The 24,162-nt window shown below is 42.7% G+C and overlaps 1 protein-coding gene across 7 annotated transcripts in view; it reads right to left on the bottom strand.

The window, feature by feature from the left end:
- Positions 1-1,415: 1,415 nt before the first annotated feature.
- Positions 1,416-24,162, bottom strand: part of sh3gl2a (SH3 domain containing GRB2 like 2a, endophilin A1) — a 31,694-nt gene continuing 8,947 nt past the window's right edge. Inside the window, exons 2-12 of one of the 7 annotated variants that reach the window (XM_035638332.2) lie at positions 10,188-10,256; positions 9,604-9,676; positions 8,888-9,031; positions 8,450-8,583; positions 8,195-8,353; positions 7,083-7,186; positions 6,789-6,904; positions 5,618-5,632; positions 5,005-5,016; positions 4,095-4,099; positions 1,416-3,960 (exon numbers count right to left, since the gene is read on the bottom strand). In XM_035638332.2, coding sequence (XP_035494225.1) covers positions 3,757-3,960; positions 4,095-4,099; positions 5,005-5,016; positions 5,618-5,632; positions 6,789-6,904; positions 7,083-7,186; positions 8,195-8,353; positions 8,450-8,583; positions 8,888-9,031; positions 9,604-9,676; positions 10,188-10,256 — 1,035 coding nt within the window. In that variant the 3' untranslated portion in view covers positions 1,416-3,756. Of the gene's footprint in view, positions 3,961-4,087; positions 4,100-5,004; positions 5,017-5,607; positions 5,633-6,788; positions 6,905-7,082; positions 7,187-8,194; positions 8,354-8,449; positions 8,584-8,887; positions 9,032-9,603; positions 9,677-10,187; positions 10,257-24,162 lie in introns of all 7 variants that reach the window. The other 6 variants (XM_035638331.2, XM_035638333.2, XM_035638334.2 and 3 more) reach the window with 6 other exon arrangements.

Below are 24,162 nucleotides of genomic sequence, written 5' to 3' on the forward strand. Positions count from 1 at the left end.
TTCATTAAATACATTCATTAGGAGACGCCCTGTATCCACAACATCCACCTGTACACATGACAGTGCCAGTTACTGTAGCTTGTTGTCGATATAAGTGTTTGTAGACTCTTCTGCAGACTGCAGCCGGTCAAACAAAGTGGAGGCTATGTCTATATTTGCAGTGATCAGCAGAGCGATAGGCCACAGGGTGTGTGACTGTAAGGGCGACATGCTCTGATGCTATTCAAAAGACCTGGCAGACTTAATCGGCGGCAGGACGTTACAGCAGTTGCCCCCCTGCACCGGATCAATTGCAACCATCTCGGCCCAGCGTGTGTGTGTGTGTGTGTGTGTGTGTGTGTGTGTGTGTGTGTGCGTGTGTGTGTGTGTGTGTGTGTGTGTGTGGGACAGTGAGGGGTTAAAGTGTGTGTGAGGAGTGTAAAGGGTGTAGCCAGATTGACTGGTGGTGAGAGATAATGGGTGGGGACCAAGAGGTGTCGCTACAGTTATAACATAAACTTTCTTCATCAGACTGTCATGAGTGGGAAGTTCCTCCAACTGCGACGTTGGCCTGCACTTTGCTTGTGTTGAAAGTTACGAAATTCAAAATGAAAACTTGTTTGGCTGTAATGTTGCAGTTCTGCCCGCCTGGGTAATGTTGTAGAAAAGGGTAGAAATGTAGTTAGAGTAACAAGCATGTGATTTATGTAATTCAAAGAAATCTCAAAGGTAAGAATTTAGAGTTTGTGTCTTACCATCTTGTGGATAGTGAAGCTCGAGCCCGACTGATGCTGGATCAGTGGATTATCACATTTTGGACATAAAAACTTTAATTACAAGTAGCTATAACTGTCAGATAAATGTAGTGGTGTAAAAAATATGAATCTAAGTTACTGAGCAAATAAGTGATTTATTGTTTTTATTACAGCCTGTTTTAATGTTGTGACTGATCAGTGTGATTCTCTATTTGTACAGGTTGTACAGGTTTGGCTTGTATAACAGTTTACACATGCAGAAATGATGAGCCCTTAAAATGCTTACAGATTCATTCATGACTTCATAATAATAATAATGACAAAAATAATAATAACGTCGCATTAACAGGACTACTGAGGCATTTCAATCGGCTCAGAGGTTCACAAGATATTTTCTCACCTGACCTACTTATTTGGATTCTTGCAAGAGGACATGACAGAATCCAGCAGGAAAATAAATAATTCATCTTATCTTCCTCTATTTACTGAGCCAAGTCCCTGCTGTGCCTTCTCCACGTAATGACAGACAACAGCTAGAAAAGCGTTGCGGAGTAAAAAAAAAAAGAGTCTCCAGTTTAGATCTGAATGAAGTTGGAATCATTTGTTGTTTTTTCTTCATACTTTTAGCTTCAGTGAAAATCCTGGGCGTGTGTGTATGAATGAAAAGTCATCAGGGCAATAAACATTTCTTTGTATTTATTTGAATAAATTACATTGACTTATCACAGGGTTTTTTTTTTCTTTACATCAAGCATACAGTCTTAAAATCCAGTGAAATAAAATAAAATAGAAACAGAAAAAAACCCCAATCCAAAGACAATCATGTGCAGCACAGAGAATCCCTCCTCTCACATCGCTCCTGGATAATATACTGTATATATACATCTATCCTGTATGTGTATACTTTTGTCACAGTTACAAAAATAAGATACGTTACTGTAGATGAGCGACTATACACACAAGGTGAAAACAAGACACAAAAGCTGTACAGTCCTCATTGAGGGCAAAGATACACACGATTGTTAAAAAACAGTGAAAGAGGAAATGAGGGAAGGAGTTGGATCACCGTTAACAGAAAATAAATACATGACTTCTTCCAACTGTACCTTGACTCTTCCCCAGCCAAAGTATACTGCCTGATAAACTTGTGCTTCCTTAAAAAAAAAGAACACAACAACAACACTTAATATGGGTTATCTGTTGATTTTGCATCGTTATTGTAATTCTACTGAATGCGATGAATTAGTCCTTTGATTAGAGAGACATCCATGTTTGCTTCAAATATTGATCGCCGTCAGAGACAGCCTAACGTCAAATGCCTGTCAGCATCGGAGGTGCTCTGCAACCCCGCCCCCGTGCATTACAGGTACGGTGTGCAAACCCAAACACACGCCCCTCCCCCAAAATCCACGCGCAACGTTACTACGAGATGGGTGAAAAGCCAGAGTTATTGCCGCACCGGTTATTTTGCAGGCGGGTTAATACATTGTCGACATTGCAGAGAGTAAAACCTCGGGGATAACGTGCACTGTGGCCACTGACCGCTCAGCTGACTTTTGATTTTTTTTTTTTATTCCCAGATTATCAGTTAAATTAGAGAAACAAATCCCACACAATACTGCATTCAAGCAAATAGCTGGTCAGGGAAAATCAAATATAACGTGGAATATTGAACAAATTTTACCGAGGCCCCTTTTTTTGCCTACGTCATCATTACGAAAAGGTTTATTTTTTATTTTTAGTGTAAGTTGCATTAAATTCAAAGAATAAAACATTTCCACTCAAACCGAACAAAATCCTTTCTCATCACACTCTGCCATTTGTGCGCTCCTTTGTCCTCGTTAGAAAGTATCTCGAACATTATCATGGTTGGCTACATCTAGTTTTTTGTCCTTTTTCTTAATCTGTTGCTTATAGACAGCTAAATAACAGAATACTAATCGGACTAGTAGGAATGCAGCAAAAAGAGCCACAGCTTCAGCTCCAGAGAAAAGAGTTGCCGAGCGGTTAAATCCTATAAGTTATTATATCACAATACATCCACCATTTTTTTTTTTTTCACACAGGTTTCTCATGAAATACACGTTGGAGCATTGAAACCATTTTTCATACATCACTTCACTAATAACTGGCTCAGATATGTAATGTCACATACTTAAGAATTCACGATCGCTTCACCCCTTTTGCGTCGGAAACAAATTTACTGACACCTTGCTTTTAAGTTAATACAGGTTTTTGTAGGTTACTTTGGTATCTAAATCACACATGATGGGTCATGCACAAGTGTTGATATGTAAGAAAATAAAAACACTGAGTTATCGTGGTTGTAAATCCTCAACTACATGAATCTGTCTAAAAACACTGACGAGTTAAAATGCGAGGACGTCCGTTTCCTTCCGGACGGAATCTTTAGAGCATGACAGGGACGTGGTTTCTCCAGAAACGGCCTTAGCACGCAAAGAGACGACTACAGTTAAAAAAAAAAAAAAGTATTTAAAACGAAATCGGCTCAACATATCTTTTTTTATTTTTTTTTTATATAGAAGATTAAACGTTAAACACTTGAAACCATGCTTGACCTAGAGTCTCTAACAAACATGTAGAACGTGGACCAATTTTTTTTCCTAGTATGTGAGAAAAAAGTGTCTACCATCTAATGTAATGGTTTTCCGCATAAATAAGTGTGAATTTGCAAACGTATCCCGATAAACTCATGACGGACTGACAGCCGACTTAAACCGAGACGAAAGCCGGGACAGAACCGGTGACGATGGAGGCCTGAAGGTGCCTCCTGGGATAAGGGGGAGCAACGACATACACTTTTTCTCATCACGTTTTTTTTACACCCAATCGGTGCATGCTTGCGTTTATCTGCTGTCAGTCTCGTTCGTATCTCCGTTCGTTATTGTGTTGTTGCTGTTTTGAGTGCAGGTGGTAAGAAGGAATGTTTAGGAGGGGGTTACTGGAAATACAGGGGGGAAAGAACTGGAGGCCAGGATTCGTTTTGTCACGTCGTGACGTCCTAGTGGGGCAGTGGCACCAGGATATCCACGTAGTTGATGGGGAAGAAGCCCGAGTTGCCGTGCAGCATCCCCTCATACCAGTTATCGTCGATCTTGTTGGTCAGGGTGATGATATCGCCTTCCTTGAAGCCTAGCTCACCTTCGTTCTCGGGGTCGAAGTCGTACAGAGCGCGGCAGCAGGGCTGGTCCATGGGGGCTGGAGAAACGGGGCGGGGGGTTGGAGAGATAGGAGAGTCAGAAGAGAGGCCGGGGCAGAGGAAGGGGAGATAAGATGCTGCATATAAAATAATAAGGCATAATTATCACACGAAAAGCTTGTGAGAGGCTCACCTGGAGACCTGGCTGAAATGGGGGGAAGGAGAGGAAGAGGCAGAGAGGCGGAGGAAGAGCAAAAGAGAGACACGGAACATGAACATCAGTTACAGCACAATTCTGATCGGGCAGACGGTGTCAATGCGTAGAGTTCATTATTTTAGGGAAATGCACACATTATCCCCGGGACTGTCTCAAGTCCACACTAGTGGCCACATGAGTCTTTTCTCACGTCACTTACTTCCCATAAAGCATAAATCTGGTCTCTGTGTCAGTTGAGTTGGGAATGGGTTCATTCTTGCCCCCTTGAGACTGTTTGGACCAGAAACGCCCACCACAGGCTCTGTCCAAAGGTCCACGCCGGCACCTCTACAGCTCACCGATTTACAGGTTGTATATTGTTCCTTCAATCTGTTCGAAGACCAAAGTGGAAAAATTTGACGAGGCTCTGAGCAGTTGTCAGGCAGCAGGAGGACGTTGGTGCTCCAGGGCAAGAAGTAATCGAGTGCGTCAAACCGTGTTAATGAGTGAGCTCTAGAGATTTTGTTGCCTTTGGACAGAGCCAAGGTTGCCTTTTGTTTTTGCCCGGCTTCCATCATTTATGCTAAGCTAAGTAGCTGGAGCTTCATATTCAACGTCCCGGCGTTTTGCTAGGGGCCGAATGAATATGCACGTTTCAAAAAAATATCAAACCATACCTTTCACAATAAAAGAAAGATGAGAAATTAGATTTTTTTTTTTTTTTTTTTAAAGGCGGCAAGAGAGAAACCAGGGGTTAGACAGAAACAGCACAGCAGATGATGAGCTGCACTGCAAACCAAAGGAAAAGAAACGGAGACAAAACACCACTCCCACGGAAAAGAAAAGAATCCATTCGAAATAAGAGTGATAGACCGGGTTTTTTGTGCATCTCTTCCCAAGTCACTTTTGCTCACCTGGAGATCTTGCTGCGGAGGGAAGAGGAGAAAACAACAACAACAACAACGGTGAAAAAAAGAGAGTTTTAGCAATAGCTCTTTTGGATGGATAATCGACGAACTGATGGACGAGCACAGGAGGGGCAGCGATGAAGAAGTCGACAGACAAAACAAAGCAAGAAAGGGCACAAGTAGGACGACAAATTGAAAGAGAGGCGGAAAGACACACGGACAAAGGAACAGGAGGATAGGACCGATCAGGAGACTGACGAGGGAACAAAGCAGAAAAAGCAAATGCTCGTCCTCTGGTGAGCTTCTCATTGTGCCTGTCAGACGGGCACTGTCTGAGCAGTCAGCGGACGGCACTTGTGCTTCTGCTGTTTGCATCATTTGAGTGCAGAAATAGAGATGGCAAAAAAAAACAACAAAAAAAACAACCATGAGAGATGAAGTGATGGAAGAGATATCGTTGTATCTCTCTGGGATTGACTCAAGTCTCACCTGGAGAGGGGGAGAGAAAACAACACGAGGGACGGGGGTGGGGGAAACAGCGCATGTGGTTTTTTGAGTTTGAAGTGGAAATGGCGGGCAGAAATAAAATGATGACCTGAAAAAATTGGACCTGGCTCACCTGGAGACCTCGCCCCTACAAGAATACAAACAAAAAAGAAATCATACGGGGGAAGAGAAAAGTGCAGAGTTGTATTTATTTGCTCTGGATTGATTGATATTCTGTTCAGTACAGGTAGTAACTTAAATGTGAAAGCTGGAAAACACAAAGAAAAGGACCATCAATTTTCAAATATCATTTAATTTTTCGCTTTTTTAACCTCCGCCAAGAAGGTTATCTCTTCAACCCTCTCCATTCGTTTGATTGGACGCCAAAACTACTGAGCAGATTTCCATGAAACTTGGTGGAAGGATGCGACATGGGCCAAGAAAAGACCCACTAAACTTTGGTGCGGATCCACCATTATTTTTTTCACATGTTCACTGATTCCCCAGGGAATGGAGCAGAGATACTGGTGAAAAGAAAGAATCATATTTAGGGAGCTTGTTTGAATTGAAGGGGACAGTCGGGCGGAGGTGTGCAGACTACTGCCAATGAAGTTTTTTAAAAGTAAAACAAAGGTCTATAATAAATGTCAACTGTGTGTTGAAAAGCGTTTCTTCTTTCATGGATTATACATTTTAAATTTGTTAACATGCACAAGACTAATTAAATAACACTACTTTTTTTACCACTTTAGTATTTGTATCTATATTTGTATTTGTAGTATTCATTTATCAACGTGGCTGTTTGCTGTTAATACAAACAGAACCATATACATTATGTCTGTTCTCTTTTATTGTGAAACATCTGCTTTTCAGTTGCTTGAAATGAAGAAATAAAGAGTGGAATTGACCAAAATGATTTAGCGTGATTTATAACATTGCAAGCATGAGTATGTTCTTCTGATTAAATATGCTGAATTATGTACGTATAATGTACTTTACTTTTGCCTTGGCCCTATGGACCAGCATTCAGTGTTGAGATTCTATTACAGAATTTATTTACAGAGTTAAAATTAAAAAAACAGAGAAGGTTGTTAATGGAAAGAAAAACATGAATTCATAGAAACCAGTGTCAGAAACTATCCTTTAAAGAGACATACTACAAGCAATTTTACTCTTTCACATCACTTCACATAGAAACGTGTTTCTTTGCCAGTGTGTGTGTGTGTGACACTGTGTGAACACAGAAGCAGGACTGGTTCCTGTGCATGTTTCTGAACACCGACTGTTCATATTCTGGGTCTCACCTGGAGAACGAGCACTGTGGATTCCTCCATTGTGGTTCTCGCTGATGGAGAAGTCCAGAGACGTACGTGGTTTAGGGATGAACTCTTTCCTCGGTTTGTTAGAAGTGTCCCTTATCCTGCAGAGTGGCAAACGAACAAAGAATGAACCAACTCACAATTTAACAGAGATTGACATCGACCACATTCTATTCCATCTGCAACAGCTGATGAATAATAGGTCAAACATGACTGAAATCCTACACGTGTCAGTACGTCCAGTGACGTATGGTGGAACAGGAAGGTGTGGGTACTGACCGTTCGTCGATCTTACTGGAGAGCTGTGTGAGGATCTCGGCAGCCCGGCTGTGGTACTCCACCTGAGCATGCACCAACGCGGACAGCTGGCTCACCTGTTCAATCTGTGGGCACACACGGATGAAGCACATTACGTACCACACGCCGGCTGATGATCGCTGTAACTCAATCACTCAGGTTCAGGATGTACTGTGGCTACTACCGATTAATCTCTCAAAGAACATTGTTTGGTCAACGAAATGTCACGAAATTGTGAAAAATTGTCCAACACAGCCTTCCAGAGCCAGAGTGACATCTCGAGTGTATTTGATTTGTCTTAGCAACCGTTGACTTTGCCTTGTTTGTGTGATAAATGGCACGAACCATTATTGATTTCTGAAAATTGTTGCTTAATTCTCTGTTTATAGAATATCGCGAAAAATGGCAATTGTTTAAAAGTTCAGTGAGTAGGATTTTCTGGCATCTAACTGTGAGGTTGCAAATGGACTTAATGACGCTCCTCTCACCCTCCCCCCTTCCATTTCCCATCGTGAAGGAGAACCTACGGTGGCCTTAAGAAACGAGAGTCAGTGGTTTGTCCTTTGTGGGCCACTGCAGGAACGTGGAATAAATATAAATGGCTAATTCTAAGGTAACAAAACGATCTAAGGTAATGATTCTAAGGTGATTATACATATTTGAAAACATTATTATGAATATTTTATTCCCCCTAAATCCAACACATTGGACCTTAAAGTAATAGATCTAATTACTCTATCCTGAACTGAGTGACATCTGGTTGAAGGATCACAACAGTGGGGACCATGGGCGACAGGTCAGACATTTGCAAAGCAGTATACAGTAGAATTTACCTTTTCACTGGAGTGTGACCATTTTTTATGTCGTAATTGTGGTCTATTAAAAACAGGAACTGATATGATGGAAAAGATGCTGGTTTCCAGTATTTAGAGGGGTCACGACCCCAATTCACCACGGCGGTGTAAGGTGCACAAGAGGGTAATGAAAGTGGACGTGGCAGCTCGATACCACTGCCTCATATGAACCTAGAATATGTCAAATGAATAAGATAACACACATATGTAAGACTAAGAAGGGGGGCTGCTCATGCTTACATCACTCTCCAACAGGTTGAACATGCTCTGCTCGGCGATCTCCTTGGAGTCGTCGAACTTCTCCAGCGCTTGTTTGAGCTCGTCTTCTGCCAACTTGCCCTGGCGCTTCTTCTTATAGTCAAAGTCCAGACGGCGACCCTGCATTTTCTTCAGGTGATGCTGCACAAGAAGATCAGACAGTCAATCTGAATCCTCGGCCTACGGACGACTCAGATCAACTTTTTTTTTTTTCCGTCGTGTGTCAAAGTTTCGCACCTGAATCTCCTTGAGATCTTTTTCGTGGAGGCTCTGCAGCGGGTCAATGAAGTTCTGCTTGACCTCTATGTCCAGAGCGTCCTTCACCTCCCCCAGCTCACGCATGGCTTCCCCAGCGTCAATCAGAGCAAGCCCTAAAAAAACAACGACATACAATTACACTCATAAAAACACATGTACAACATAAACTTCAACGGTGGAGAAAAAGGATTATTACCAGTCCCACTATCTCATCAGAATCTACAGCCTTTTTTTCAAGCCTTCGCTTGTGAATATTAAAAGAAACTTCAGCCATCCGTCTTGTCTGGAAAATAGACTCATGCATTTTTCATATTATTGTCACTGCGCCCTTCGGGGAATAAAAGTTGTTCTTGCGAAGCCTTAAAAAAAAAAAAGCGCAACTCTTTCAGAGAGAATCTTTATTCCGCTGCAGCTCACCAAAGGTCGACTCCTCTCCGAGCTCCCTGCCAAACTTTTGCATGGACTCTCCCAGGATGGCCTCGGTCTGAGTGTAGCCCGGCCCCTTCTCCTGGCCCCGCATGCGGGACATGGAGTTGATCATGCTCATCTTGGCTCTTGTGGCTGTAAGTCACCAGAGTAAACCACAGTGTTACATTTTTTTTTAAATGGGGTTGTTAACATTAATCATTGCATTATTAATAGTTGTATGCGTATGAATTAGGGCTGGGTGATATGGACAGGTATATTTTCTCATATCGGTAAATATCACAGATACGAAGAATACAGCATGGCCAAATATCATAAAATAATCATACTGATGTTCAGATAGTGTGTGTATGACAAATACTTCATCAACAAACATTGTGCCTGCTCATTGTGGGAACTGGTGGGTTTCACTGTTTAACAATGGTTTAGTGGGAATAGATATTAAAAGTACAGAAATGATTGCATGATAAAAAATTATATTGTGGACAGTCAACCAACATTACCGAATTATAATGTAGATCTAAGTGACTGTGTGGTCGGGTGTATTTATGGCATGAACATGCTTATAGCGTATTTTTCAAAATGTTTTTTTTGAACAATTTTAATATTTACATGTTGGGAGACCAGCGTTTTGGCTAAAAACTGATTCAAACGAACAAAACCATCACATCCGCGTGCCGGGATCATGCACGGCTGCTTCGTGTCACCTGGGTTTGGCTGCAGGTACTCAGTGGTCTTGGTGATGATGTCCATCACTGCCCGAGCGGTGACGTCCATCCTCTGCAAACCGCAGTGTGAAAATTCACACGTGGGAGGAGAAACAGAAACAGAAGATACAGAAATAGGACAGTTAAGAAAACAATGACGTGGACAGCAAAGGCATCACTCCTGTCTTCCTGTTTCAGTGTGACAAGACTCCCCAACCCCGCCATTAGAGCCACGTGTAAAAAGAAACAACTGCACTATCTCGCAGGGATACTTCTACACGTCGTGGCGTGTATTTATTATTGCATGAATAATTCATATAGAAGGAATAAAAGAGCAAAAAAAAAAAGAGTTGTTTTATATTTTAGTTTCAGCATGTTCCCTCTGGCTGGTGAAGCCTTTAAAGTTGGGAGAAGGAAGTTTGGAAGTTTCACATTTAAATCCACTACTGTGTTCTTTTAACGCACAAATCTGGTTGATTAGCTAACTCCTTTTGTCTAGAAATCAGTCTGGCAATTATCTCTAGTGGCTATTGGTTGTTTCTCAATAAGAGGATAACGGGAAGTTGAATAGAGCTCAGTCCTGCCTTTTCCATTTCAGTGAAGTCGTCATCGAGCTTCGTTCCTTCTGCTCCTCCGACCTTTTCACTCACTTTCTGCAAAGCAAACAAAAAGAAAAAGGTTAGCGTTGGGGCTTTTCTCAGCCGGACAAAGCTAATGTGCAGAGTAAATATCGAATGTTGCAAATTACAGAGACGTCAAATCCAAGTCATCAGTTCTCTGTGCCGAAGTTCACGACTGAAATGACATGTTAAAACAACCTCGGCCGTTGTATATGAATGACAACTACACGGATTCAACAAATCAAAATATTTCTCACCGATGAAAGGCTCTGCGTGTCCCTTTCCTCAGGGTTGACTCTTCACACGTAGACACGGGGCTCAATGTAAGAAAACTAAATCCATTGCCAATAGACCTTCCTGAATTTTACACGCCAGTCCTCCAAGGTTTTATAATATTCCTTTGTCTTTGTTGGAGTTTATATTATTATATAATATCAAATATATAAAAGACACTTGAGTATTTCACAAGAATAAGAACTTGAGAAAGGTCAGAGAAATAAACATGATATCGTCTTTCATCCTGTGACCCCTCGGCTTTTTCTGGGCACTGACTCGCGCTGAGATTTTCTCCTCACTGCCGGAGACGAATGCAGCGGCAGAGAGGGCCACAAAGTTCAGAAAGAGAGGAACGGTTAATAATTGGCAGCCTCAGGTTTCGGCCCTTGCAGTTTCAGACAGGGCACAGAATCCCGTGCACAGACACACACGTACAACAAAACTCCTCTGCGCTCACGTTCCTTCACTCTCTGTCTGCTGATATTATTCCCAGCTCTGTTCTGTGATGTAACCAGATGCCTCGAGGGGGCGGAAATCTGACACAACGAGGGCAGACACGTCCCTCAGAGGAAGGACTGAGGGGGGCAAAGAAAAAAAAGAAGAGCTTTCAGGGAGCGTCACAATGCATGACCAAAGAAACCATGAAAGCTAAGGTCAGCGGATGAAGTCGCGTGAATTTTACAGTTCTGGTTTGATGTTCACGCTCGTCCGATGGATGACCGTTGGAATTGGAAATTCAAGAGATCCTGAAAGAGGGAGCGCCCCAGAATTGAGCAAGGGTCAAAAACACAGAGGGGTGATTCGTGACGGACGGAGCAGGAGCAGTATATATATATATATATATATACTTAAGAGCCTGACAGTGGTTTATGCAGTGTAAGACTTTCTGAGGATCGGTGCTCTGTGAGTCATCTTAGCAAAGTCGCTTCTGATCCCACTTGTGAAACAGCTCAATATTCTGACAGCATTGCAAAACACAAAGACACACACACACACACACACACACACACACACACACACACACACACACACACACACACGGTGGAAGTCACGCAGCGAGCCACATCTCCCATCATTTCAACCAACACATCACTACGACGCCTTCAAATCTTCCTGGAGCTGGTTGCCATGGAGACCGGTATCTGCCCGTGCCACTTTTTTTCTTCTACTTAGGTACGCTGCGCCTCCAGCGTCTGTGACTTCCTGTTATGTCTCTCGCTACTTTTAGTACACGCATGTCACACTTGGTCCGCAGCTGTGCCAACACAAGCGATGTACATAGCGACGCGTCTGCTGTTCATCCAAACCATCCAATCACATACTGCGCTACTCCACACCCGGGGTACATTTTAAACTCTCTAGCAGAAATATATGAGGTCTTGTCCAATTTTCCAGCCGAACTACACCACCACATACTGCCCTTCACCCAGCTGTAGAATTCCGCCTCCTCTCATGGCTCGGACTGAGCAGCAAACACCGTTTTCCCTCCACCGGCATCGAGTGCGGCATGAGTACTTCCAATCATTAACAATTTGGAGGAACAGAGTAATAATAGATACACAGAGATCTGGAGAGTAGGTAAGCACTGGCCAAATTGACAAATTGATTGAACAAATCTTATTACTGGGTGATTCCTGGCAGTGCTCTGAGTTTTGAGGATAACGATTGAAGACTACTGCAGTGTGAGCACCGGGGCAGACAACCTGAGCCTCACACAGTATCCAGAGCTCCAAATTCAAACAAATTGTATTTGTGTGTGTGTGTGTGTGTGTGTGTGTGTGTGCAAGTCTGGCGAAGAGATAGAGATAGAGAGGAGCTAGGGAGGCAGAGTCGGTCATTTATTGAGCTAAATGGATAAGAATCAACAGCAGCCGTGGGCACTTGCGTACAGCTCGGTGGAGGAGAAACTGAATGAATAATAAAGGAGCTGTTGGTGGCTGTGTTGAGTAAGTGGAACAGTGCTGCTCGTGGCTGCTGCTGTCACCGTGCGTTCCCAACCCCCAGACACTTCCAAAGTGGAGAGCAAAGACAGAGCCGGTGTTGTGCTTTCGTGGCTAAAGGGAAGCGACCGTAAAATCCACCGCAGTGATGGACGGGGGAGACGCTCGAACACACCACCACATAGGCACACTACAGAGATGCTAAAGGACCCTTGTAGCACGTCACATTCGATACCCACGGACCTGATGACTGATCTTTTACTCCCAGTGATTTTCTAAATGTAAGCCAGCCACCAGTCTCACCCGACGGCCAAGAAAACCCGGGATCTCAAACCTCCGGGGGGAACCAGCAAGGTCACCGTGCTTTCACTGGAAACTGATCTGTTTGTCGCACTCATCTGTCCCCTCACTCAACAACCCATCTCTCTCTCTCTCTCTCTCTCTCTCTCTCCCTTCACCCTCCCATGCCTCTTCCTCTTCCTCATCCTCCCTGCAGGGGAAGGACATTGACAAGGTGAGCTGAGCAGCAGTGGCAGCAGTGTGAAGTGAACTCTACAGGGATAAGTGAACTGCGCCGCCGGCGGCCGGGGAACAGCAGCGGCGTAGAGGGTATGTAACCTGTGATGTCACAGCTCGCCACGTCACATATTGAGGCATGCGCACTCGTAGTGGCGGAGACGGTCGTGAGCGGCGCTCGTGAACAAATGAACATGCAGCTGACTCATGATGCTTCCGGACATGGAGGCAGTGGAGGGATACGGTTTTGCCTTAATACACTGCAGCCCCTGGATTCTACCTTTATGTGATTCAATTTACACAATCTTTAACAATATTTGGTGCCTTTAATGGTTTCTCCATAAAAAAAGGACAATTACATCAGACATTCATATTATTACATTCACTCCTTCTCTTAATAATAATATGGAAATATTGTTCATTTATATGAATATTCTCCCGCTTCACTGAAAAGTCCTTTTCAATGGAGCCTTCAAGTTTCCACTTCACACTTACATTTCATATTGGTCCACAACTGCTGGCCCTCCAGACTAGAAACCTTCCCCCTTCCAGCAGATGGATGCGACAGCGGCCTTCTATACTCTCCACATACGTTCTCATTCTGCACAGTGAAGGTCAAACATCCAGGTGACGTGACACTGACCACATAATAACTAGAATGGCACTCAGCCAGTGCTAGACATGATTGATTGTTTAGTTCCTAAAGACAAGGCCCCGTCCCTTTAGTAGATTTTGCATAATCCTGCTAACAAATATACCAAAGGAAAAACATAAGACATGGGTGAAAACATGTAACACTATAAATGGATATGTGCCATCAGGATGGAAATCAAAGAGGTATAAATGAAAACAAATAAGTCCTTCCAAGTACAAACAAGTATTACATAATTAAAGGAAATACATAAGAAGAATACTTGGCCATGGCACAGATTTGCTTTGTGCTAAATGCTACTGCTAATGTCTGTTAATAAGAATGTTTTGCAGGTACAAACTAAAGAATTTACGATGGCACTAGAAGAGATGTTGGAGTTCATCCGTCATCCTGAAGGGAACATCAGTGTCTGAACCTGATTTCATGGCAATCCATCACACAATTGACGCAACAAGTCACTCAGAACCACAAATGTCAACCTCATCACGGTGCAAGAACAAAAAACAGAAGCCCACCAACGTCAGCAGGCCTCATCCTCTATGTACCATGAGTAGCTTTAAGAAATGTCATAACAGTCCGTTCCAGTAGTTATTGATAACTATATTGTAATATTGTTTCAGTCTGGAGCATAGAGGTGAACCAACCAACCAACATCACTAAAGGGGAACAAACAGCCGCTAATGAAAACCTTTGGGTCTGGTTCAAATGAGGCTGTAGATCTCTCTCTCTCTCTCCACTCTCCATTTTTATCCAACCGGTAGCCATGCAAACCAAATCAGACCAGATTAAATATGCTAAATGGGGAGAGGAAAAGAGCCCAGGGATCTTGCCAAGGGCAACAGGGCATCGTTCCTCCCCGCCCTGTCCCAACATCTCTTGCATCATCACGGGGGGGCAGACAGCAGAGTGTCCTGACCTGCTCTCACAGCCGATCTTTTTCAGATGACATCTGCCTCCATGGTGATAAGAAACACGGTGTAGAAGACGGGAACCAGCATCATGTTAATAGTTCAGTACTTACCGCTGAGGGGGATTCTGCACTCACGTACCCCGAACCCCCCAGAAGTCATGCATTTTAATGCTGAGGAAAATAATTTTATGCAGCATTAACAATAAACCTTAACCAATGCCACCTGCAGGCCGACAGTACCTCTTTTCTAAAAAAAGAACCTGCCCAAACAGATTAAATGACAACACTCCTGATGAACACACCGGTTTAAACACCAGGGTTTTACACCCGTGTAGGACACCCTGAGCTAATACTATTAAACGGCTGATGAGGAAATCGACCTGAGACACTCTGACACAGAACGTATCCACGGTTTCTTTTTAAGCGGAAGAACAGGATAAGATTACACTAGTCTCTGCAGCACACAGGGTGTTCAATACTACTATATCATATTCATACACGCGTGCACAAGTCTGAGGTTTAGAATGTTGACTTATTACATCAGGGTTCAGCTTATCCTTGTAAAAAAACAAACAAAAACAACAACAAATAAAGACAAGAAATGATTTTGTCTACATTTTCTATTATGCTTAAAAAAACAGTGATAAAAACATGGTAGATCGGAGTTATTTGTGTGCCAAAAATACAATATTTATTTGTTTTGGACGCCCTAAGTGGACTGTTAGCCTGGCAAAAAATATGAATATAAATATAAAGGAAACGACCAATAGGATGTGGAGTTCATTAATGGATCACCTGAAAAAAATAACCGATGGTCATTTCCCCATACACAATAACTCAATGTGTTTTACAAAGCTATGATTTATATAAAGTCATTTTGTCTTTCATAGAAAAACATTCTGCTGCCTTTGCTTTTTAGCATTATATTTAGGTTTGTAGCAAAAAGCGGCAACGGAATTTACCCTGAGGGAATTGATAACTGCATCACATGTCATGGCAATCCATCCAATAGTTGTGGACATATTTCAGTCTGGACCAAAGCCGTGGACAAACCCACTTCCTGACGCTGTCATCTGTAGAGCCACATCATAGTGTGGCAAAAAAACCAAAATAGAATAAATGTGTTCTTTTTCTTTTTCATTATTTTTCTATGTCAACACAGAATTAAATAAAAGTAGTTTTTGTATCTAAATTGTTTTTACATTCACATGGGTCCATCTGTGCAGTAGATCACCCACTCACGCATACAGCAATAATGTGCTGTTTAAATGACGCAGACATTTTTTTTTCTCATTTTGATATCTACTGTACCTGTGGTATGCTCTGTTTTGTCAGATCAAAAAAAAAAGATATTGATTTTGTAAATACGGATGATGCACAACCACTGAGTTGACTGTTCGTGTATGAAATATGAATTATACAGTTATCTAAAGAAAGCCTGGGAGGAGAGGAGATCTTTATTGAATTTATTTACAGGTATGTAATAGCTCTGTTCTGTTTTGTTTATGTAATACTGGAAGAAGATGTACGTTTTTATAAATCAGGTGTGTCTTGTGATCCCAAAAAGGGACAAAGAAATAAAATACATAAATAATGTAAAAATGCAATGTCCAACATTTTCAACAGTCGTTTGACTGCTTTGCACCTATCAGCCTTTAGGTTCCGCCTTCACAACCGTACTGTTAGGGTGAGCATCAGTCACATGGCGCTCAATGTGAGGCGCACAAGGAGTGTGCTGACGCCGCCGCCGCCGCCGCTACTCTCCTCCCCCCCTCTCCTGCTCACTAGTCTTAATCCTGGCCCGGGCACACGGAGGCCCCTGCTTTAAATATGCACACAGGGTGGAAGAGAGAGATTAAAAATGACAAGAGTGATTAGCGAGGCTATTAGGAGGACAGCCCCTGCTGCTGGACAGGAGCAGGAGAGGATCTCACTCTTCCCGACAGCGTTCAAACATCCCTGGCCTCCTTCGACGTCGACCCCCCTGCTCCCTCAGTGCCCCGTCTGCCCTCCAAGGAAAGGGATCCGAGTGGAGGCATCTCCAAATATGGCGCAGTGGAAAACCAATGCGTTCATCACGTTCTTCCCCTCTCATTTGGTCAGCACGTTTCCCAAGCCTTTGCTCTCCTCCTTTAACCTCACCTTGTGCAAGTATGTTTTCAGAGATGAGAGGATGATAGAGGAGGACACAGAGACAGATACTGTAGGGTTGGGTCCGCTGGGAATATAACAGTGAACTGCTGAAACATGAAAACAATTGCATAACAATGCCCAGAAGATATTTGTCGTGTTCTTCTTTTTCAAATACCCACCCCCCCCCCTTCCTTCCTTTCCACATGTCTTTATCTCTCTCATTTTCCTCTCCTCAACTCCAAATACCCTCAGTGCCCCGCTGTTCTCCGTCACGTTTCTCATGCAGCGCTGCGTCGAGTATTCCCACTGCTGGACTGTGACTCGACAATACTGTCGTGACGCGAACTGCATTCACCTGAGCAGGAATCTGCGCTGCCCGAAGTTCGAACCTTGACGTCGGCTGACCAGGATTTGCGGAGGACACCAGTCGGACCAGAGTGTGAACGGATGTTAATGCTTTATTTAGAAGCAAACCCGACCTAATGATTGCACTGCCTCTTCCCGAGAATGGACCTGTGCTCTCGCGGAATCAGCGAAAATCCATTTGTTGTTCGCCGCCAACGTGGGGGTGGCTGGCTCCTGCTCCAGCTGTTTCAGGATGACAGTAATCCCACTGAACATCACGGCCCGAGGCAGCATTAGCGCGGAGAAAATTCAACAGTGCTGCTGATCAGGATGTTTAAAAAAAACAAAAAAAAACATAGAGTAACAAGCAATGACAACAACAGCCATCAAGTTAAAAAAAAACTAAAAAGTGTCATCCTAAATTAGCTGCTCAGCCCCGATGACTCACTACCTGTACAAACAGGAAGTGAGTCAAGTTCCGACTAAGTGGACGAGCACCCAGACGGGACAGGGTGCCAGCTGTTTCCTATGTCCAGACTCTCATGCCAGCATCAGTCCACTGGTTGGCCATGTTGCTTCACTGACCTCTATCCTCCCTGAGTGAGAGGCCCGTGGCTGCTATAATCTGATTTGTAAGCCTTTGCAGGGCTCTTATGTAACAGCGGGGATGAGTCTGTGGCTGGGGAGAAGTGTGCACACACTCCAATCCATCCGTGAACCGCTCGGTAAATGGGAGAGCAGGGGGATGGTGTGTGTGTGTGTGTGTGTGTGTGTGTGTGTGTGTGTGTGTGTGTGTGTGTGTGAGGGGGGGGGGGGGGACCAGCTGGCACTGTGTGTGTGTGATGAAATCGTGCCAGAGTTTGTGAGCACGGGGATATGTGGTGATGATGATGACGCAAAGATGGAGGATGACTAAAGGCACACACATGAATGCTGGTATACAACGGGATTGTGTGCATGTGTGTGTCGCTCGTGACAAATTGTATTGTATTGTATCGTAAGTCCATATATATCCATACCTGAGTTATTTCCAAGTCATTTCACACAAATGGTACTTGGAATGTTGTTTTCGCAGTTTACGGGGAGATACTGATCTGTGTAATTCCTGTAATTCAATTAGTGAGGCGTCACAGTAAACTCCCTCATGTAAGTAAAGAAATAATCCTTCATGCACATCCTCTATTGTGCTAAAATGACTCATTGCTATGCTCAGTATTCTTCTGCCAGACCACCCGCCGCTCTGCCTGGAAACAACAGGAAGGTGTGAAGGACTCAATGTGTTCAATGTTCTCTTTTATTTAATTCCTTCTTGCACTCTTTCTCTCACCAATCGCTGCCTTTCCCCTGTTTACCTGAGTCTATTTTTGACTCTCTTTCTGTTCATATTATGTCCTGTGTTTATTGACGTCCTAATGTCCTGTTTAAAAACCTCCACGTCAGAGTACTGTGGTATAATAGGCTGACATTTTCCCTTTTTAAACACTTATTGACCGAAACTATAATCAGCTGACCTTACTACAAACAAAAAAATGTTTGAAATGTGCCATTACATTTTGTTTCTATTGTTGCTATATTCATCCTATTTTATAATTGTAGACTATAACATGTTTTGTCCAACAGACTCTTTATTTCTAGAGGAATTAATCAGAAAATCTTTTGGATGATGAAAAGTGTTTCATTTCTTACCAGAGGTGGTCAGAGGTGCAGTAGACATTAAAACTTTGACATTAGCGCGGGGAGCCAAACAATAAATACCAGCGTCTGAGAGGCAAGAATAATCAATGCTTATCCCTTTTCCTTTGACCGAGGTGCCTTTGAGAAAGGCTTGAAAATAAAACCTTCTCCAGAAAGTAGCTCAGTAGTTACTCAGTGGAAAACAGACAGGACTGTGGATGTACTGAGCAGCATAAAAATATATATATATATATATATATATATATATATATATATATATATATATATGGAATATGCGGAACATTATCACTTTTTCTTTGTGAAACAAAAAATAAAGAACAACAATATAAAGGCTATAAAAAAAGCAGCTTCTGCTATTTACAGGTAAAAGATGAGGAGGGACAAAATACTCGACCTGTTCCGTCAGTAAAATGGAAACATTTTGATATCATTTTGCACAGAAAATCCTCCATTAGCATATTCACATCGTAATATTAAAAATAAGCATCATTATTGGTCAGAGTGTCTCTCATTGTCATCCGTCACAGACAGATAAGAGAGGAACATGACACTGAAACAACGATTTTATCAAGGATACTTCATCCTCAGGCTGACACGCGCGAGCACGAGCACACACACATAATCACACTTACACACACATAGGAAGCACAACCCATAAACAACACTCTAGCTTTCTCTTTCTCTGTACCTGATTGCAAGTCTGCAATCTCCATTTCAAATGCAAGTGCATCTCTCAGAGGAGATAATGAGAGATTCCACGGCTCTGGGGCCGCTACGGGACCTGACTTTTTCCCTGCACATAACTGAGAAAAGGGAAACCATCATATTTATTCTGCAGGTTCACAGTAATATCATTCTAATGTTTGCCCAGCAGTGCCGTCAGTTAAATCTGCGTGGGCGTAATGATGGTGTTGTCTAGGATAAAGAGCACGGAAAATCAGTTTTGATGACAGTTATTAAAGCTCAATTTCAGCCTGCTGCCTCGAATGTGTGCGTCTGTGTGTATCTGAAACACGCAGATTCAAAACAACATCATTCATCCTTTTAGATTATCGCCCGGCCACCGGTCAGACTAAACTTCTAGGAAAACAGACTATACATACAATATAATGTTCTCCAACACACACACACACACACACACACACACACACACACACACACACACACACACACACACACACACACACACACACACACACACACACACACACACACACACACACACACACACACACACACACACACACACACACACACACACAGTCATGCATTTTATATAAGTGTCTCAGGATGATTGCAGTCAGTTGACTCAACATTACTACAGAGTGAATCCAGAATGGAGAAGTAAAGGGACACAGCAGCCATTTTGTAAATCTTCTGCCGTATTGACAGGCTGTGTGAAGCACCGCATTTCCATCATTTCAGTCCCGAGGGAGAGAGTGAGTGAGGGAGGTTCAGGAAAGACGCGGGCGCGTGTTTCATAGCAGGAAAGACCCTCGCTGGGTTTTCCTTCTGAGGGCGGAGTTTGACCTTTCACACTAAGTGCACATGTCATCACACCCACATGGAGGAGACGCTGTCATGTTCCACCTGATGTTTCTCATAGGTTATGACTCAATAACAACAAAATAAAATTCTTGTTTGGCAGTCATCTGACAAAATGATCGTAACTCGAGGTGCACTTGGTAATCTGTCTGTAATGGACTGTTAACTGAGGAAATACTGAACCATTATTTTATATATAATTCTACATACTAAATGAAATAATACACATTAGAAGCTTATTATCCAGTTCAACATTTATAATCACAATGGATGAAGGTGTGAAACAAACATGTGGTTTTCTCTTACATGCAATTTTACTTAAAGAGGCAGTAAGAGATTTGAATCCAATATGCTCTTTTTTTTTTTAAATCCCGCAATATTTCCTCATGGTCCGCGAGCTGTCGGTTCTGTGTGCACCCAAAAAAATATCAGTTCTGGAAATCGAAAAACAAAAACGATGGTGCGGACCGCACCACACTACACTGTGTGTGCAGTTTGCAAACATCACTCCCCGACACCTTAAGAGACGCGTTAGCGACGAACCGCTACAACTCAGATATGTTTTGGCCGAGTGGTTAGCGCCTCGGTCTGCGGGTTCACCGCCCGGCCACAGCAGCAAAATCACCATCAACAAAAAAGACAGAGACAAGCTTTCTCCAAAAATCGCCTACTGCCCCTTTAAGTGCAAGGCCACGTGTAGGTACTCCTAAATGGCTCATAACGCATATTGTAATGTTAGATAAATGATTAATAAACGCATTAGAAAAACAGATAGGACAGTTAGGGAGTATGTGAGAGACAACAGCAGGGGAACAAATAGGATGAAGAGCGAGGACATTGTGTCAGAGGGCACATGTGCTGCGACAACTCGCCCGCAGACAAACTGTGTTTGCATCATTAGAGGAAACAAGATCTTGTCATAATCTACCAGGAGTGTAAAGGCCGTGCCTGTGGTCAGTGGGAGCACGCGGAAACACCGACACAAGCTTTTCATCCGACGGCAGACTGAAGCCAAACAAGCGGGCGAGACCCGGCGAAGAAAGAAGATTCATTATCATTGATGATCAAGATAAATACCTTTTACTTCTAACTTCAAGCTAAACCATCATGCAGCGACAGCAGAATAATGGATCCTGGAGGAAAGAAGCAGCCGTGCATTTAGTCCAGGATCAATATAGCAGCGAAAAAGCCTGATTCCACTCCCTTCGAACACAACCACAGACTTTCAATCAAACTGCACAGGCCCCTCCCCAAATAAACAATAATATAAAACATCCGCTGACTGGCATGACCCATTAAAAAGGAGAAAATTGAAAAGCCTCGGTGAACCAACATTCTGTATATTCGATATTGACTGTCCCCTTTTCAACACCAGGCAGGTTTGATTCGATTTCCTGTCCACAAAGAAGGTCACGACAGGAGGGCACCGAAATGATACGATACCCAGTAGATTAACGACGCCTGACAAAACGTGACATACATATACGTGGTGAGATGTGTGCAGAGGAATATATATTCAAACATAAAAATGATAAGAGACATGAAAATAATAAAATACTGTGGCTGGTTAGATAAAACAGTACATGGCCTCAGGGATATTAAAACAACGACGTCTACTTTAGTTTCGGGCATTTTCTAGACAAAATAGTTTATATAAAAAAATAAGCAGCATAGTCACTGATAAGGAAAATAATAATTTTCCAGCTTTACATTGATCTGGAGTGAAAAAAGCGTGAATAGGAAGAGATTATTAACAAAAAGGTCAAAATCAAGACTATCAAATTATTTTCGGAGCGTGTCTATTAATCAATGTATTACACTGTACACCTACTTTTGTCAATATCTCTCTGTATTATTTATTACATGACAAGAGATTACAAAATTAAAGAACTAAGCATACAATACTACTATATATATATATATATATGTACAGTGTGTGTGTATATATATATATATATATATATACATACACACATATATATTTTACATATATATTTGCTCCTCTCAATTTAAAAATCTCCTCCTGGTCTTTTATTGTTGAGTTGAGTTTTAAAAGTTCTTATTGAAAGCCCTCTCTTATTTTACTGAATCTCTTAATCATGATAAAAATAGAGGTATCCATACGATGGGTTCTGTTTTACAGACGTCACACAGCGACACCAAGCACGACCCAAGGGTCTTTGCTAGATTCAGCTCAACGCAGCTGTCTATTCTATTCAATGTTCATATTGTGATACACTACACTTATTGTTGATATATAGTACTTATGTTAATTGTTAATTGGGCGGTGTTTGTCATATCACGTCTGCAAACTTTGTTTACCATCGAGCCTGTGGAACTCTGTGAGTCGAGAAGACGATGGATCCTAGTTCACACAAGGCAGCAGCTTGATTGAATAACTTACTTACTTAATCACTCAACTGCTATAGTTAACATGACCGTTAGAGCCATTATAAGGCATAACAGTATGGGTACGGTAATAATTCATTTCTGTGTATAATGAAAATTAAGTATATTTAGTCAATTATGCCACATCAGTGGGAGAATGTGATAATGATGAAATCAAGGACAAATAATACTCAAAAATACTAATACTAAAAAAAAAAAACAGCAAGGAGGAGCCACAAAAACCTCTCACCCCGTCACGAGGCCCATTTGGAGGTCTGGTCCGGCACATTGCAGCACGTTTTGCAGATTACCGCTGCGGCGCTCTGCTTCAGAGTCACACGCAGCTCCAATATAATGCAAAGTCACTGCGCTCCGATTAATCTGAGTATAATCCCTGACGAGCCCTTCAGTCTCAGCTCTGCAGTTGGTGGCGGGACGCCGTGTGTGTGTGTGTGTGTGTGTGTGTGTGTGAGCGTGGACTTTTTCTGTGGTCGTCCATGGCTGAGATCAAATGACATGGTCTTTTGGTTGGTTTTTTTCCATGAGTCAGCGTGTAGGCTGTCCGCCCAAAAGACTGCTGGACACCCACTTGAAGCAGACATGTAAACCCAATGAACACACTTCCTGCTCCCTCCCACCCCTCAGCGCGGCCCCTTCTCCAGCAAAATTAGGCATGAGACTGAGGGCATGATGCTACAGCTGCCTGAAAGCTCTGCCTCCTCTCCTCTTTTGTTCCCAGCATCCTCCTCTTCTCTCCTCGCCACTCCATTACTTCCTCCTCTCATCTCCTCCAGATTTCTGCTGCACTCTATGCCCTCTCTCCAACCTCTGTCCTGCAGCTTTCCTTCTTCCTGCTCCACACGCTTCTGACCCAAATGGCATCTCTCCTCAAAACCACAGGAACAAACGCATTTACTAAAATGTACTCGTCGAGCTCTGTGACTGTTTTCTAATGGATCATGGGCAATGCCACGCCAATGCCAGTTCACCACTCTGGTTCAGACTGAGTGATGATGAAATACCTTTATAATAACATTAGCCACATTATATAATAATAAAAAATATTTTTTAGATGCTGACATGGGGATTGTGTTTCAGCACAAACAGTTTGATTAAGTCCATAATAGTGGACAATAACAACACAAGTTGTGCTCTGCTCAGCATCTACATCAACAATTTTTTAAAATTCCAATTACACACATCAAGTTAACAGACGTAAGCTCCATATTTTACTATCCCGATGAAATTAATTCAAATGAGATAGGCCCCGGAAGAATGATCACATAATCATACTGTACATTATGGAGCTTTTGTCGTTCCTCACAGAGGTCACAATTATCCTACAAATACCGTCATTATTGTCCATCTGGCAACGCTGGTTGGAATTCTGACCTGATGATGATGGTGCTGGATGAGAAGTGGGAGGATCACCAGAGTGATTACAATTCAACCCAACGGCAACATTAATATACACACTCAAAAACAAATAGAAAGCCCTGCTGGTGGCGCTATAGGGAAAGTCAGGTGACCATGAATGTC

Source organism: Scophthalmus maximus, chromosome 8, assembly GCF_022379125.1.
Source record: "Scophthalmus maximus strain ysfricsl-2021 chromosome 8, ASM2237912v1, whole genome shotgun sequence".
NCBI lineage: Eukaryota > Metazoa > Chordata > Actinopteri > Pleuronectiformes > Scophthalmidae > Scophthalmus > Scophthalmus maximus.